Below are 19,232 nucleotides of genomic sequence, written 5' to 3'. Positions count from 1 at the left end.
TAGCCTTCTGGTCTCGCACTGCTGCATTGTTCTAATGCTATGCCCCTAGGAGTTGCCTGCAGGTTCCACAAATACTGCAGTGCCAGAAATCAGGCATGAGAGAAATGGAATTTCAAACTTGAAATATTGAGATTGATTTGGCTTGAGATTTTACATGCTTCCTTGTCAAAGAAGGACCTCATTTTGCATTAAAAATGTATTTTGGATCTTCAGCCTTTGAACATAAATCTGAAATATTCAAGTATCTCCACTGGGGATTGGAGCAAACAACATTATTCTTCTGTTATGCCACCACTTACTTTGAGAATGGTAATGCAGCTGAAAGCACAATTCTCAGCAGGACAGTTTGTTGTGAACAAAATTCTTGGATTCCAAAATCTGCACTTTGTTCTTTGTTCCCAATTTTTCAAGTAGACATACAGAAGGAATGCAACTGCAAATTTTTCATCTGCAAAGTCTTCAAGTTATGTCTGTTGCATTTTAATCATAATACATAGTGTGGCCATGAGTATAATTTCCCTTATACTAGCTGCTCCAGAAATAAAACAGCACCTATTTCCTGACCAACCAATTGCATTTTCTGCTTAACGCACATGTGCATATTTAATGAATACTCAAGACTGAATTGTCCACATGCTGTGCAAGACTCTTCAAATCTCTACGATTACTCAAAATTCCCATCGTTCCCATCTTTTCCAAACCTTTTTATTGTACATTAGCCGTAAACCTTCTTTTTGGAGTGGCAATGAGCAATTCCCCTACTTCCTCAGAACTTTCCCTTCTGGTGAATTCGGCTTCTGATGTCCTCCTTTCTTTACCCCACCAGTGGTGGCTGTACACTGAGTGACCAAGGCTGCATGCTCCACTACAAAACACCCCCAGCCCTGCTTTTGAAGACCTTCTGTAAAGCCCATCTCTTAGCATTCAGGTCACATAACTGTTCAAACTTTGACCCAGTATGCCTCAGATGCACAGATAAACATCAGAGTGGCACCATGTCGCAGACTGTCCACAATGAAGGAGAGCTGTTGCCAGGTTGTACGCTCAACAGCTGGCTCCTGTGTACACGAGAAGGGGCTAAGCAGAACACCACCTACTCTGACCACCCTTTTGTCCCAACAGTTAGAAGTGTCATTATCTAAAATATATTGTTGTCCAAGATTTTAAAACACTACATTCTGAATGACTTTTTAAAATTAAAAACTCAGTTGAAGAGTTACTGTGCAGGAGGACACTAATGTTGAACAGAATGATTGAGATAAAGTAAGTTACAAACTATTCATCAGATGGTGCCAAGTTTGGGTTTTAAAAGATTGACAATCACAGGAAAGGATGGAAGACAGGTGAAAAGTAAGGAGCTCCCTGTTTTCAGGCACTGGGAAAACTAGGGTATTGTGTGAGGAATGAATGAATGAACGAATTATAACTCACTTGCTGGATGACCTTCACTAGGTCCTTCAGGACCTGTCTACGTTTTCGTACATCTTTGTTGGTGATTACTGCTGTGGTCAGGTAACGAAGGATATGTGGACACATTGTCTGAATGGCGTTGAGATATCTAGAGAAAAAGAGAGAGAGAAGTCAGGTCTGCTTGCAAGACTGTGCTTCAAGTAGATCAACAATGTAAATACATTTCAAGAAACAGCCAATGTTTGTTTTAACAAAACGGGTAAACAGGCCAGCAACTGCAATTCACAGGGCCTCAAACCTGGGTTCCAGTCTTGACGGCTGTTAAACTTGTCTGGCACACAAAGGCAAAAATGGTACTGATTCTTGGGTTACTAGATGAAACACTGGAAACTGCTCAGTGCTCACAGGAAGGAGACTGGTGGAACCACTCCTACCCCACATGAAGACAGCCTCTCATATCAATTACACAGCTGCATTGTGAGCTGCTCACTTCAGCCTCTCCTCCTAGCTTCAGTGAGGAAGGGTGTGGGAAATAGCAGCAGAAACAGTCCAATAAGGGCAAAATATAAAAATACACAAAGGGCCAACACGTGCTATCATGGTAGTCAGTTATGGACATAGACCACAGAATAAATTTACTTCAATAACAGCATTAGCATGTTAATTTCCATAATTTACTCAGCTGTATGAAATGCGTCCAATTTCCTGCTCCAACTCAGATCCCTCTCAGACAGTACCCAAGAATAATATTTTAGCAATTAGTCTAACTTTCCCTGTCTGACACAATGACCCAGAGTGTGTGCTATTAGAGATTTGCGACAAGGTCATTTTCAACAGTGATAAACATATTCATAATCGTGAAATATTTAGTGCGTTGAGAGATGCAACCTATGTCAGCTGTAACAAGTTATTAAAGTCTATGACTGCTGGAGCTGGTATCTGCCATCCCAGTCAGTCTAAATCCAATGTATGATTGTTGGAACCTGTATCTGCCCAGCTCAGTCAGTCTAGCTCCCAACTTCTTTTGGTGGCGTAAAACTCAGGCTTCGGCCTCGAGGTACAGTTTGATTAAACGTAGCAAAACCTGCAGCACTCACTCACACTTAAAGATCTCCAGTTTTACACAGAGCCCACTATGCCCTGCTCACAACAAAGATACCCAAATTGCTCTCTGCACGTTCACACTATGGAACAAAATTGATGGTACCTCAAAAGGTTCAACTGCCATGTTCCAAGGCCGCCTCACATGTAATAACTGAGCAGTAGATAGGATGCTCCAACCTCTCAAATGTGGGAGATCAATACCATTCCTTTGGCAGTAATATTACTTGACAAAAACAATCCCTATCTACAGCAAACAGACTGCTCTTTGCCTCTCCTTAAATGACAGAAGTCCTCTCCAACCAAGATCAAGTTTTACATGAGCCACACAAATATTTATACCCAACCCTTCCCTCTGACAATCTCCATTTTCGCTTGCTTTCATTTTTAGCCACTGCAGTCTTACATACTTTGAAATGGAGTTTGTGATACAGCAGTAAGGTATTGCAAGAAAATGTCTCGACATCAGGTGTACAGGATAAACCTAAGTTATTCGTTTTGTGGGATGTGGGCATCGCTGGCTTGGCCAGCAGCACACACTGTTCTATTACTTAGTTATTAAAATAGGCTCAGGACCAAATTATTCCTTTTCTTCACAACAGCTTTCAATTTTATTAAAATCATGTTGCCCCATAAATGAATAGAAATATGAAACGAACAAAATATTACCGGTTGATGTTTCAGGTGTGGATCCTTTGCCAAAGCTGTTTTGACTCTAGATTCATACCTGAAACATTAACTCTCTGCTCTCTCCTGATCTCACTGCCTGCCCCATTGAGTGAATCATGGAATAATGCAGCATACAAGGCCAGCTCTTGGAAAGACCTATCCAATTAGTCCCACTCCACTGCTCTTTTATCCACAGCCCTGTACATTTTTTTTTCAAGTATTTATCCAATTCCTTTTTGGAATGCTTCCATTCTCCTTTCAGGCAGCACATTCCAGATCACAACAACCCACTGCGTACAAACAAAATCTCATCTTGCCTCTGGTTCTTTCGCCAACTATTCCTGCTAATGGAAACAGTTTCTCATCTTTTCAGTATTTCCAGAATTTTCTGCTTTTGTTTCAAATTTCCAGTGTTTGCAGGATTTTGCTTTTTCAATAAAGTACTGCTACCTTTCTGGAGTTCCAGCAACACAGCATATGTGATACATAACCACAGATTCAAGTTGTGTTTTATGGTGATAATTTGTACTACCCCTGCAGAATGTGCCATATCTTGGAACTTGTTAAGCCAAATATGATGCTACTTTTCCCCTTCAATCCCAAGAAAAGCCAGTGTACATTATGGGTATCACATACTGTTTGCACAGGAAAGGCAGTACATAAAGAAAATTTATTATGCAAATTCTGTCACAAACATAGTGTCAATTTTCTTCCTCATCACTGGCCAGGTCGGTTTGTCCCCAATAGTTATTGTTTTGTTATCCGCCGATCATTGACATTTAAAACAATTTACTTGCCATCTTTCCATTCAAAGGTCCTAGGCCAACATAGTCCATGGGTTTCCCCATGTTGTGTAAGCATCTGGTGGCAGGCTTTTCCACATTAATGTAAAAGAAGCCAGTAAAAGTGCAGGACCACACTACACAGCAGATACATTGACCTTAATCTGAATTCTTTTGCAGCTGCCATTTTTTAATGTCTAATTTATAATTTATGACAAAAATTATTTAAACAAATTTTAAGAATTCAAGGAGAAAGCTACACATTTCCCAACATGGTTACATTTATCTACTTATGTCCTTAAGTGCTATATTTGATTTTCTTTTAGTTGCAAGACTTTGGCCTGTCTCAAAAGCCTGGGCTTCGACTGGACAGCGTTATCCCATAATAATTGAGAGCAAGCTTTTGATTTACATCGATGTAAGCTAAGCACATCTGGTTTGTAGAAGTTTTCAATCGACGCATCAACAGGAGTTCGAGTTTAGGAAAGTGGGACCACCTCGCCCTGTAAGTATTCCTTTGTTCTAGCAAGAAACTAGTGATTTAAATTTGCAAAGCTTTTAACAGAAAGGCAAAGAAAGTTTCTCGATAGACAAAAGATTTCTTTATCAACTATCCCTTTTTGTTGTATATACATAATAAATACAAATACACACATTTAAACACAATATACAATAGAAATATCTATAAATATAAATTTAACAGTTAAAAAATTTCTCCTGAACCATTTGAGGCAAAACAGCATCTTAACCAGAAACTACAACATCTGTGTCACCATATAGTGTGAATGTTCTAAATTCCCACGAGCATTACAGCTGAGAATACCATACCAGTGACAATTTTTAGCTGTAGGCCCATGCCCTTTACTTATCATGAGAAATAGGAGCAGGAGCCAGCCATTTGGCCCCTCGTGCCTGCTCTGCTACTCAATAAGATCATAACTCCACTTTCCTGCCTGCCCCCATAACCCTTGACTCCCTTGTAGATCAAAAATCTGTCTAACGCAGCCTTGAATATATTCAATGACCCAGCCTCCACTGCTCTCTGGAGAAGAGAACTCCAAAGATTAACGACCCTCTGAAAGAAGAAATTCCTCTTCATCTCTGTCTTAAGTGGGAGACTCCTTATTTTGAAACAAGTTGAATCGAGACATTTCACAGACTCTGAGGACGTTGGGGAGCTGGGGAAGAGTGGGAAGAGTGATAAAAGACAATTTCCAAGCACTCCAAGGCCATTTATTGAAAGTAACTGAAAACAAACCTGTAATTTCAGTCAGCCAAGTCACCTTTCATTTTTGTTTTAAAAAATGTAAATGATAGCTGTTTATTTTTGGCACTGTTTCTCTGTGTCGATCAAGTCTAAAGGTTCTTTAAATTGGTGGATAACATTCACTCGAGAAACCGATGGTGAGTTTGGCTCAGTGATTGCAGTCATGTCAGAGTCAGACTGTGGGTTCGAGCCTCAATCTGATACATGAGCACATAACTTAGACTGACACTTCAGCATAGCAATGATATAGCACCAACTCTCAGAGGTGCCACCTTTCAGATGAGATGCTGTACCGAGGCTCTGTCTGACCTTGCAGACAGTAGAAGATGATCCTGCGGCTCTTTACGAACAAGAACAGGTGAGTTCTCTCAGTATCCCAGCCAATATTTATCCATTATGAAAAACAGAATGATCTTTTCTGCTGTTTGAGAGACCCAACTGTCTGCCCATGCTTGTCTGCAGAACTGTGACGGCACTCTAAAGGTCATGAAGCATTTTAGAGAATCCAAAGGATGTGAAATGTGCTTTATAAACATGTTATTTAACCACCTGACACCACTGCCTCCCTTACCAAGTAATGACATGGACACTATGTATGTGTATATTAGATTAGATTAGAGATACAGCACTGAAACAGGCCCTTCGGCCCACCGAGTCTGTGCCGAACATCAACCACCCATTTATACTAATCCTACACTAATCTCATATTCCTACCAAACATCCCCACCTGTCCCTATATTTCCCTACCACCTACCTATACTAGTGACAATTTATAATGGCCAATTTACCTATCAACCTGCAAGTCTTTTGGCTTGTGAGAGGAAACCGGAGCACCCAGAGAAAACCCATGCAGACACAGGGAGAACTTGCAAACTCCACACAGGCAGTACCCGGAATCGAACCCGGGTCCCTGGAGCTGTGAGACTGCGGTGCTAACCACTGCGCCGCCCTTAAGTGACCATTTTGACAGAAGGGTGAGAATTCCAAAAGTCTGGAGATCAAAGGTAGTTTTATTTACAGTGGTTTTGGGCCACAGTGAGACTGAGGCAAATGTAGCATTCTCCTTATATGCCAGCAGTGTTGATCTGGGATGATGTAACTCTGACCAATGGGAACATCCACATTTTGGACCATAATGGTTAGAACTAGGTCCATTCAATGCCAATTGAAGAAAGCAGCTTAAAAAAGATGAGATCAGTGGCGCAGTGGTTAGCACTGCAGCCTCACAGCTCCAGCGACCCGGGTTCAATTCTGGGTACTGCCTGTGTGGAGTTTGCAAGTTCTCCCTGTGTCTGCGTAGGTTTCCTCCGGGGGCTCCGGTTTCCTCCCACATGCCAAAGACTTGCAGGTTGATAGGTTAATTGGCCCTTATAAATTGCCCCTAGTATAGGTAGGTGGTAGGGAAATATAGGGACAGGTGGGGATGTGGTAGGAATATGGAATTAGTGTAGGATTAGTATGAATGGGTGGTTGATGGTCGGCACAGACTCGGTGGGCCGAAGGGCCTGTTTCAGTGCTGTATCTCTAAACTAATCTAAACTAACAATAAGGAATTTCTTGACACCTAGCAGTCACAGCACTGAAAATGCACTCGAATGATGCTAGCTCGGACACATTTTCTAAACCACATACTTTGTGCACTGGGAGAACATCAATATTATAATCTAAATCACATATTTACTGCATCTATTTCTAGTACAATACTGCAGTGAGAAAATGGTTTCTAAAATCTCAACAGTGTCCAATGAAAAGCTCACATATAAGCTTGACCCAAGTCTTCAGCCAAATATGACATAATATCTTACAACTGGTACAGTATTCTGTTACAAATATATCAACTATCATATTTGTACCTGCATTACAGGTCAGCTGTGGGCAGTTTACTGCCACTAATTGCCTATGAAGCTGGTTTCACTCAGCTTTAATGTCTACTCTCAGGTATTAATTTACCATCAAATCACTATCTCGGGTCTCAATATCAAACCTCGAAAACATTCTTCTGATGAGACACAGAAGTCAAATCAGGTGATGATGCTGTCATCATTAATAGTACAGACTTTATGGCATTGAAATACAATGACAGCACATTGACAGGTCAAGGACGGTCAAAGCTATATAATCCCATTGCAATGCTGCTGGCTTGTAAGGAGAACCCACATTTCTTTCAATCTCACTGCAGCCCCAAACTGCTGCCAATAAAATAGTATTTATATTCTCCAGGGTCTTGGAACTCCTCCCTAAACCCCTTCATCTCCCTTGCATGATTGAAGACCTTCCTTATCCCAACAACTTGATCCCAGCTTTTGGGCACTCCTACTAATGCTCCCCCCTCAACTGCCCTCTCTAAACTTTCTACCAATTGCTTTAAAACAACACAATTGCCACAATTTTTTTTTAAAAAGGGCATACACTCTAATGATTGATCTTGGGGTCCAATATTGAAAGCAAAGTGTTGTAGCAGGACAAAGAGACAAACATTGCTCAACTTGGGAGAATCACATATTACTTTGCCATCGATGATCAGACCAGGCTAAGATAAAGATAAAGTTTGGGAAAAATCCAGTGAATAGGCCCTATATCGATGAGAGCAGTCACACTCCTTCAGCAAAACTTATTTAAAACAAAAACTGATGACATTTGTTCAAAGCAACTGTTCATTATCCAATTTTTCAGAAATCTGAATTATCTTTGATAGAATGGTCAGTATAGAAGCTGTATTTTCCAGTGCAGAGTAAATTGTGCCTTTCGCTGCAATATGCTCTCTCATTTTAAAGATTGTTGAAAATGAAATTAAAAGCACTACTTGCATCTTTCCAATTTAAGCAACAAAACTACTTGTAGATCAGTTATATGTGGTATTAATGAATTTTAAAATATTTCTAAGGCCCCATCTGTCCTTCCTTTTGTTCAGCTGAAGGTAGTCATGTGTCACAGTTCAAATCCAGTGTCCACAGAACCTTCCCCTCCAATCTATCAATTCATTGAAACATGAACCCTGTAATTTAAAAAAAATACAAGCATGGAAGTGATCAAGTTGAATATTTAGCCATTTACTTTTACGTTGAAGGTCAACTGCACTTGGAAACTTTCAGAGCCATTCCTAAAATAGTCAAACAAATTAGGTACTCTTCTGGTTTGAAAGAATCAACTTTTCACACCTGAAATGCAAAGATTAGGTGAGAGAGCATAAACAGGACTCAATTCATAGTTCCTCAAGACTGGCATCACCATAGACTTCATAGGAAATCTGTTAGTATGCTTGGTCTCCTTCCAGACCAATTGTTTATTCTATCTATTCAAGAGTAACTTCTATGAAGGGAACTTGATAAATACTTGGGAGGGGAAAAGATAATAGGGGTGTGGGGACAGAACAGGGAAGTTGGACAAACTGGCTCAAAGAGCCAGCACAGGTACGATAGCTGAAGGGCCTCCTTCTATGCCATGTGATTCTATGATCTGTATTTGAGCAGCACATCAAGGGCCAAACCTCATAGCTTTTAATTTTCTTTTTTTTGCTGATTGTGAAAAGGATGTACTTTGCTTCCAACTCAAATGTTTAATTCAACGGCCACCAAATTTACAGTTGGCTGTTTCCCTTAATAATCAATCATTTGGAAGAACAGGAGTCTAAAATCAGCAGAGAATTCCTGTTCATTCCATAATGGCAAGACCGAGACAACAAATAAACTGCAACCTTCAGCTCTTCTTTGCAGTTTGCATTATTGCTATGAACTGTACTAAATTATATAAAAGTTTACTTTAAAGTCAAACAAAATAATGTTTTATTACAAAATATGCAGATGTGGTATTATTGCATCACATCAAAACTGCCAAACTGCTCAAATCAGCAGCATTCACCTGAAAGCCTGTGGAGGGGATGCAGCACTATTGTTGTTGAGGGAGAGACAAAGAACCTTGAACAGCGATTGATTCGATTGCACAGTCTAGCAGCAGCTCCTGTAGTAATCTGGTGCCCTACAATCCTGAAGCTGCACCTATTCTACACTCGTCAATGGATGTGCTTACCTCAGGTTAGCAAGTGTGAAATTGCCCACTTTGGCAGGAAGAATAAAAAAGCAGATCTAAATGGAGAGAGATTGCAGAGCTCTGAAATGCAGAGGGATCGGGGTGCCCTAGTGCATGAATCGCAAAAGGTTAGTATACAGGTGCAGCACATAATTAGGAAATCTAATAGAATGTTATAGTTTATCGAGAGTTATGTTTCAGCTATACAGGGCATTGGTGAGACCACATCTAGAGTACTGTGTACAGTATTGGTCACCTTATTTAAGGAATGATGTAAATGCATTGGAGGCAGTACAGAGAAGGTTTACTAGACTAATACCTGGAATGGGTGGGCTGTCTTACAAGGAGAGATTGGACAGGCTAGGCTTCTATCCGTTGGAATTTAGAAGAGTAAGAGGCGACTTGATTGAAACATTTAAGATCCTGAGGGATCTTAACAGGGTGGATGTAGAAAGGATGTTTCTCCTTGTGGGAGAATCTAGAACTAGGGACCACTGTTTAAAAATAAGGGGTCCCCATTTAAGACAGAGATGAGGAGAAGTATTTTCTTTGAGGGTCATGAGTCTTTAGAATTCTCTTCCTCAAAAGGCAATGGAAGCAGAGTCTTTGAATATTTTTAAGGCAGAGGTAGCTAGATTCTTGATGAGCAAGGGGGTGGAAATGTGGAGTAATCAGTTCAGCCATGAACTTATTGAATGACGGAGCAGGCTTGAAGGGCCGAGTGGCCTACTTCTGCTCCTAATTCATATGTTTGTAACTGCTCCATTGACAGCAATTTATTTACCAAATTTAATTAAAATGCCCCAAAATACCAAAGTCTTAATGCCCATCACCAGACCAAAGGTTTACCAAGTAATATCTTCATTTACATGATATGAAGCACAATAAACAGAATATCCTAGAAAGACAATATATAATAGGCCAACTATGCACAGTAATAAATGGGTTCATCACTGGTCACGAAACTGTCGTCTGACTTCTCAGCCCATTTTCAGTATCAGCTATGGCTCAATGGGTCACATTCTCTCGTCTAAATCAGAAGGTTGTGGGTTCAAGTCCTATTCCAGAGACTTGAGTCCAAAAATCAAAGCCGGCACAGTGGCGCAGTGGTTAGCACTGCAGCCTCACAGCTCCAGCGACCCAGGTTCAAATCTGGGTACTGCCTGTGTGGAGTTTGCAAGTTCTCCCTGTGTCTGCGTGGGTTTCCTCCGGGTGCTCCGGTTTCCTCCCACAGCCAAAAGACTTTCAGGCTGATAGGTGAATTGGCCATTATAAATTGCCACTAGTATAGGTAGGTGGTAGGGGAATATAGGGACAGGTGGGGATGTGATAGGAATACGGGATTAGTGCAGGATTAGTATAAATGGGTGGTTAATGGTCGGCACAGACTCGGTGGGCCGAAGGGCCTGTTTCAGTGCTGCATCTCTAAATCTAAATCAGTGCAATACTGAGGGAGCAATGCACTGTAAGAGGTGCCGTCTTTCAGATGAGATGTTAAACTGAGGCACCATCTGCGCTTTCAGGTGGACACAAAAGATCCCATGACACTATTTTGAAGAGCAGAAGAATTATCCCCTGGTGTCAGGCCAATATTTCTCCCTCAATCATCCGGTCATTATCACATTGCTGTTTGTTGGAACTTGCTGTGTCCAAATTGGATGTTGCGTTTCCCTATATTACAAGTGACTACACTTCAAAAATGCTTCATTGGCTGTAAATGGTTGCTTTTCAGACTGCAGGATGATCGACAGTGGTGTTCCCCAAGGGTCAGTGCCGGGACCACTGCTTTTTTGACATATATAAATAACTTGGATCTTGGCATACAGAGTAGAATCTCAAAATTGAGACCAAACTTGAAGATGTGGCAAACAGTGAGGATGATATGAACCATCTGCAACAGGACACAGCTGGGCTAGCAAATTGGCAGACAGGTGGCAGATGGAATTTAATACTGACAAGTGTGAGGTGATGCATTTTGGCAGAAGGGATAGGGAGAGGCAATATATACTCAATGGCACAGTTCTAAAGACTGTGCAGGACAGAGGAACCTGGGGATGCATGTATATTGATCTTTGAAGGTGGCAGGACATATTGAGTATGTGGTTAGTAAAGCATATGTGATCTTGGGCTTCATAAATAGAGGCATAGAGTACAAAAGCAAGGAAGTTATGCTGAACCTTTATAAAGCTCTGGTAAGGCCCCAAATGGAGTACTGCATCCAGTTCTGGTCACTACACTTAGGAAGGATGTGAAGGCCCTTGAGAGGACGCAGAGGATATTTATCAGAATAATTCCAGTGATGGAGAATTTTATTTACGAGGTTAGGTTGAAAAAGTTGGTATTGTTCTTGTTACGTCAAAGAAGATTGAGGGGAGATTTAACAGAGGTGTACAAGATTATGACAGGCTTCGGTTAAGTTCGACAAGGAAAAACTGGTCCCATTAACTGATGGTACAAGGACTAGGGGACATAGATTGAAGGTTTTGGGCAAGAGATGCAGGGGGGATGTGAAGAAGAATATTTTTTTTTACACTGTGAGTGGTAATGACCTGGAACTCGTTGCCCACAGGGATGGCGGAAATAAACTTGCAGGGCTACGAACGGGGGAGTGGGACTGACTGGATTGCTCTGCGGAGAGCTGGCATGGACTTGATGGGCTGAATGATCGCCTTCTGTGCTGTAAATGACAATGACTCTAAAGCGTTTGGGGTGCCCTGAGGTCATAAAGGTGTCTCCTCCAAGTAACCTTCAATCTGTATCCTAGTCCTTGTACCATTAGTTAATGGGAAGTTTTCCTTGTCTAACTTACCTAAGCCTGTCATAATCTTGTATAACACTATTAAATCTCCCTCAATCTTCTTTGATCTAAGGAGAACACCAGCTTTTCCAACTTAACCTTGTAAATAAAATTTTCCATCCCTGGAAATGTCAGTCTTTCTTTTGAAACCCTTACCCATGCTTTTGTTACCTTCAGATTTGATTGTTCCAATTAAAGCCTGGCTACCCAGCCCGAACCCAACCCAACTACATGTGTCAGGTTCGGGTCGGGTCTGTATTCTGCGTCCGGCATTCGGGCTCAGATCGGGCTGGACTGTACAGTTTTCGTTTCATATTGTTTTCGTTTTAATCTATTAATTTTTCTTTCATTAATATGCTTGTTATTTTCGGATCGGGCATTTAAAAAAGTTAAAAGACTCGGGCCCGGGTCAGGTTCGGGTTGGCTATTGTCAGGTTGGGTTTTAATTTTATACCCGAGCCAGGCTTTAGTTCCAATGCACTCCTGGCGGGCATTCCATCCTGAACCTTCCATAAACTTGAGCTTATTCAAAACTTTACTGCACGTTCCCTAACTCACATCAAATTTCATTCATCCATCATCACTATGTTCGCTGACCGACACTGACTCCTGGTCCATAAATGCCTTGTTTTTAAAATTTGTATCCTCGTGTTCAAATCCTTCCATGGCCTCTCCCCTCCCAATCTCTGATCTCCAGCTATACAACCCTTCTTGAGAATTCTGAGTTCATTCAATTCTGGCCTCTTGTGCATCCCCCACTGTCTTCATTCCACTAAGGCAGCCATGCCTTCAGCTATCTCGGCCCTAATTTCTAGAATTCCCTAAAACCTCCTTAAACCTATCCACCTTTCCCCCTCCTTTAAAAAAACTTCTCAATACTTATCAAACGAAGCATTTAGGTACACCTTGCAGTGTCTCCTTCTTTAGCTCAGCATCAATTTTTGATTTCTTGTGCTTCTGTGAAGTGCCTTTGGATGTTTTCTACGTTAAAGGTGTGATATAAATGCAAGCAGTTTCTCATTAAAGAATTTTAAAAGTTCCTGCTATGGCACGGCATTCTCGCTCTTGAATCTTTGTTCTTGCTCAGCCTTTTATAAGGTGACTCCGTTAAAACTGGTATCAAAAGAATTCCCAGAGTGTAATTCTTCGACATGAAAATCCAGATGCCTACTAATTCTTCGATAGAGGTACCCAGACAAACTCCATGGTACTTCAGAGATACTGATTTTCTGCTACATGATCCAGAACCAGATGCAAGGACCAGTGGAAGTCTGGTGGGTCAAGCTAGAGAAGGATGCACATGAAAGAAGCAGGCTGGAAGCAGAGTGAGCTGGGAAAGGGTGGGCTAAGGCAGCAGTGTTCCAACACATGCTCACAGAGCTGGTATGTATGTTGTTTCACAGCTTTTCTTGTCTTAGAATTTGCTTGGATGAAAGGAGGAACTGAAGGTGAGGCTGCCTTGGAACTTGTCGAGTTACAATGGGATTGATTGCTGCTAGCCACATGACTAGTATCAACACAGGGTGAGATGAACCTATCAGCAGTGCTTCAGGGTTTCCCCAATCAGAAATCATGCATACAGACAGGAAACATTTTAAAAGTGAGGTATCCCACGAATAGGAAGTAAATGTCAAAATTAACAACATCCAGCAAGATATGAACACTTCAAATGCCTATATTCAACAGACAATTCTAAACAATGGAATAAACCAATCTTTTCAAACGAAGAAGCAATGCTACAATTTACATCAAGGAAACTACTTAATTTAAACTTTGTCAAAAGCAAAATCTGCTTTTCATATAATTAAAACCAAATGGATTCCATCACACAGATGTTACCTTATGTTGACAGAGTAAATCAGCAATACCCACAGAACTCCACTCAACTCAATGTGCGAGGGGATAGCAAGGTTATGACTCTCAAACATGCTCTTGATCTGAGCCCATAGCATTCTATAAAACTACCCATCCCACCTCAGTAATCATGGAGAGGTATCCAAAAAGTTGTATCCTTAAAGGAAAAGAAAGCAGTGCAAAAACATCGTAGGGTACTCTTGTATATTTTCTATTGGCAAGCTTCAAAGAGACACTGTAGGACTTTGGGGCTGGGAGTTTGAACATAGAACACTCACTCACCTACCAAGCAAAGAATATTACATGACAGGGGTAGGCTCACAAGGGGGCCAGAGAAATAAAAATATCAACAAGAGATACATTTTAGATTTCACTTCCCATCAGTTAAAGTGGAGGTCGCTTCCTTGGCACAATATTCCAGGCTGCAATTAGACATGGCACCAGAAACCGGAACATGAAGGTCACTGCCTAAAACATGAAGGTTCTAGGAAATGACAACCAGACCATCTTCCAACTTAAAGAGGAAGTGCTGAGCAAATGTGAACAGCCTTTTGCACTTAGCAGTTCCTATACTATATACTTCTGAGGCAGGGATGGAACAAGGGAACACTATTGGGCCCCTTTATCCAACATAAAATTGATGTAATAGTACATCTAAAGGCACAACATCCTTATAACCTCCTTGAGTGTGCACTTAAATATACAAGGACTTCATTAAATGTGCGTCAATACTTACCTCATAATAGCTTCATCCAAAATGTACGTGAATGTACTGGAAGAGTCCAATACATAGCATGGCTCCATACACTTCTTGCCCACTTGCACATCCACAAACCCTGGGCAAATTTCCAGCACACTTGCAACTAATTAGATAAAAGGAAACATTTTTCCATATTCATGAATCATTTTGGCCACTTGCATTCTTTTCTCAAGTGACTAAAATATCTAATGTTGACAAGTTTGCAACCATTAAAACCACGACAAATGACGTTTCACAATAATGAGACTCAAAGTACTACAACTTTTACTTTCTGCCCTCGAGTACCCTTCTAGAACGTTTTGACTGAGGCCTAGTCTTTCAGACAAGCCTGCAGTTTGAGTTATTATTCCTAAAACCATAATTCTGTCAAGAGCAGAAACCCGCAGCTTTTCCAGTGTATTGTAGAGCAATCACTCAGCTTGAAAGACAATCTCTCAGTATGATTCTCAGGCAATTGCAACAACATAAAGGCAAGGTATTACAGGAATTATTAGCTGGATAAGTACAAGTGAATGATTTGAGATAGGGCTTTGATATTCTTTCAGGACTGGACAGGTCTCCTTAATGGTCTTCTTTATCCCGATACACTCCAAATTATGAGGTTGTTTTTCCAAATCACTGCCACATATGGCAAAGGCAAAAAGTTCAGAAGTAAGGAGGTAATGAATGCTCCATTTTGCAAGTTCCCCCGCAAAGTCACACACCATCTTGACTTGGAACTATATCGCCGTTCCTTCACTGTCAAGTCAAAATCCTGGAACTCCCTTCCTCACAGCACTGTGGGTGCACCTACACTCCAAGGACTGCAGCGGTTCAAGAAGGCAGCTCCCCACCACCTTCTCAAGGGCAATTAGGCATGGGCAATAAATGCTGGCCTAGCCAGTGATGCCCACATCCCCAAAAATGAATAAAAAAACATTTACTTTAGAAACAAGAAGATGTGTTATTCTGTAATACCTTACATAATGTGCCCAAGCATAGTTCCGCACCATGAAAGTTAGGCAAATTGACTTGACTCTAAATTACTCCATTTTTTGAAAATTGAAACTGTATTTGCCATCCTTCAATTCCATTTCTCCACTATTAATGGAGCTCTGAATATATCAACCAAAATATCATGACCTTCCTCCTTTCGCTTCTTGAGGATTCCCAGATGCATCCCTTCTGGCTTAAGTTACTCAATATTTTGTGATGTCAGAACCATACAGCATAGGCCCATTGTACTTAAGCTGGCTCTTTAAAAGAGCTATTGAATTGGGTCTCACTATTCCCTGCTCTTTCCCCAAAGTCCTGCAAATCTTCCTTTTTCAAGTATCCATCCAATTGCCTCGTGGAAGTTATCACTGAATTTGCTACCTTTTCAGGCAGTGCATTCTAGATCACAACTCACAGCAAATAACAAATTCTGTGCATCTCCTCTCTGGTTCTTTTGCCTAATTTCTTAAATCTACAACCTTTGGTTACCGATCCTCCTCCCAGTGGAAACAGCTTCTCCCATTTAATCCATCAAATTCCCTCAATGTTGAATGTCTTATTAAATCTCCCCTTAAACCTCACCATTTTAAGGAGAGCATCTCGTTTTTGCATAGCTCATTTTTTATTAACTAACTGGAATTAGTGTGCACCACAATATGTTTCACAGAAACTTCACAGTGGGCGATTTTAAAAACTGCATTTTTTCTGTTGTTTCCCTTTCTGTTTATTCAAAATGTTTGTTAGAAAAAAAAAATTGCAGACATTTTGTCAGATTGGAACAATGCCTCCTTACAAAAACTACACATTACAACTTGTGAGCAGCAACCCTGGACACAGTAACATACTCAACTCAACCTCACTGATTACGTGAATCAGCACCAAGATCATTTTAACTTCACTTAATTCCACTTTAATGAGCGCAGAGCAGTGGTGTTCTGAATGCCACAGGCTAAGCATGCAAAAAAAGGAAACACACCTCCTGAGAACCAAAAGCAGAGATAAAATAAGCAAACAATTTTCTTTACCAGGACAGTGCTGCAGGAAACAGGGGAGCAATTAAGAATCAGTGACACACTCGAGGGCAAATTAGAACAGCTTGCAACAGGCAAGACATCTTGTAATTTGAACAGGATTCATGCACACCACGCACTGCAGTAGGCGTTTAGCACACATGTGGTCTACATTAGAAGCTTCCCACATGTCCTTGATATAATGTAGATTAACTGAAGACCAGGAGATCCCTTTGGGCAAACAGATACGCAAGCCATGTGCAGACATTCACACTGCCTGAAGATGGGTAATTAATTTGAAACTGCAGAAGCTCTACACACCAAAGGATTGCATGATCCAGCCCCCAGCTTGCAAGTTACTCATTCAGCAATTATCAGCCAGACTGCCCAAATCACTTTTTTGCATCTTGTGTTTAAAAAAACAAAGCTTCTAATCTTTAAAATAGGAAGCTGGTTTATGTTCAGAGCACTACAGCATTTACAACCTCTCGTTTATCAAGTGTAATATATCTAATGCATCATCTTCACAGGAAAATTTCCATAAAACACATGGTACAGCAGGATTTGAACAATCTATATGTTTGTGGTCACAGGGTTGATTAATTTTCAAATATATCCCTCTTTACAAATAATTTAACCTCTCAAGTAGCTAGTTACAATTTTCAAGGATGAACAATTTCATCATTCATAATGTTGCACACCTGAATTTCAATTTTTTTTTAATCCTTCACAGAACATAAACTTCACTGACAAGGCAAACATTTACTACCCATCCCTAATTGCCCTTAAGGAGGTGATGGTGAGCCGCCTTCTTGAACCACTGCAGTCCGTGTGGTGTAGGTACATCCACAGTGCTGTTAGGGAGGGAGCTCTAGGACTTTGACCCTGCAACACTGAACAAACGACGCTATCTTTCCACATCAGGATGGTATGTGACTTAGAGGGGAACTTGTAAGTATTATGTTCTCAAGCATTTGTTGCCCTGTCCTTCTGTAAGCTTAGAAGGAGGCACTGCCAAAGTAGCCTTGACAAGTTGCTGAAGTGGATCTTGTAAATCTTACACACTGCACCCATGGTGCTCCAGTGTCGGAGGGAGTGAATGTTTAAGGTGGTGGATGGGGTGCCAATCAAGCGGGCTGCTTTGTCCTGGAGTGTTGAGTTTCTTGCATGTTGTTGGAGCTGCACTCATCCAGGCAAGTGGAGAGTATTTCATCACACGCCTGGCTTGTGCTTTGTAGATGGTGGACAGGCTTGCAAGTCAGGTGAGTCACTTTCCACAAAATACCTAGTCTCTGACCTGCTCTTGTAGCCACAGTAATTATGTGGCTGATCTAGTTAAGTTTCTAGGCAACGGTGACCCTCAGGATGATGATGGTGAGGGATTCAACAATGGTAATGCTGTTGAATGTAAAGCAGAGGTTGTTAGGCTCTCTTGCTGGAGATGGTCATTGCTGAGTACATGTGTGACATGAATGTTACTTGTCACTTATCAACCCAAGCATGAATGTTGTCCAGAACTTGCTGCCTATGTAAACAATTCACATTCAATATAGCCTCAGTATAATCATATTAGTCTTCATTAACCTTCTGCAGCAATTCAATCTGTGCTGAAATGGGCGAGATTCAGGTTTCCTTTGAACAAGATATAAACATGTGCTGGATTCCAACCACGAAAATGCAACTTGTCACAACTGCCTAAAAGTGTTAATCCCTCACAACGCACACTCAATCCAGTAATGTCTTAAAATGTCCCTCATTTTACTCTAACTTTATATAACCCTTCAGCAACAACACATTTATCGATAAGATAGTTCACTTCTAGGTCTCAGAATTCACCCAAATACCAGCTAGGCCACAAACGCACCTACTAAAATGCAACATTTATTAGAAGGAGTTACAAGCAGATTACAGATCTGGATATAGTTTAAAGCAACGTGACAAAGAAAAATGTAAAAGCACATTTCATCCCAAACTCAGTAAATTTGCAAAACAATTTAAGACTATTTCAAATAATCTAAAATACAAACATTTTTTACTTTATACTCTTAAATTTGGAGTTGGCACAATACGCCAGCCACGTATGCACAGCTACCGAGTCCATTCTAATCAAATTTGAATCAGAAATGGTACAACATGAACAATGGGCACACTTTGGACAAGTACCAAATCCAATTCCAATGCCTATCCTTTCCAAATAGCTCCGATGGGCAGCAGCTAGGGCACCTTTGCTCATAGGCTCTGCATCCCTTTCAATTGTTTTCCTCAGTTCCAACAGCCTTCTTCCTTCCCCTCAATTTTCCCTATCCTGGCTATGTATCAAATTAGGTGCCACAGGTTGATTCATTTATTTATTAAAGCCCGGTGCAATTGCACGGCTGTGCCAGCTGATGCCACCTGCAGATTAATGCGTCTCCCACAAGACAGTCATCTGTACAATTTATGTATCCAAGTCAGATGTTTGATTTTCACTGAATTGTTAAGAAATTCCCAGCTCTACAAAGAGGAAGTTGTGAACTACATTTCAGATTTACTTCCAAATCATCACTATACAAAATGTGGGGCCTGATGACATTTAAAAAAG

At 40.9% G+C, this 19,232-nt stretch overlaps 1 protein-coding gene across 1 annotated transcript in view; it reads right to left on the bottom strand.

Moving 5' to 3' along the window:
• LOC137370228 (eukaryotic translation initiation factor 3 subunit E) overlaps positions 1 to 19,232 on the bottom strand; it is a 145,158-nt gene that overhangs the window by 84,303 nt on the left and 41,623 nt on the right. Inside the window, exon 8 of the mRNA XM_068032587.1 lies at positions 1,432 to 1,558. Coding sequence (XP_067888688.1) covers positions 1,432 to 1,558 — 127 coding nt within the window. The remainder of the gene's footprint in view (positions 1 to 1,431; positions 1,559 to 19,232) is intronic.

The sequence above is a fragment of the Heterodontus francisci genome, chromosome 5 (genome assembly GCF_036365525.1).
Source record: "Heterodontus francisci isolate sHetFra1 chromosome 5, sHetFra1.hap1, whole genome shotgun sequence".
In the NCBI taxonomy this organism is placed as follows: Eukaryota; Metazoa; Chordata; class Chondrichthyes; order Heterodontiformes; family Heterodontidae; genus Heterodontus; species Heterodontus francisci.
Note: the sequence above shows the minus strand (reverse complement) of the source record. Positions and strands in the feature narration are given on the sequence as shown.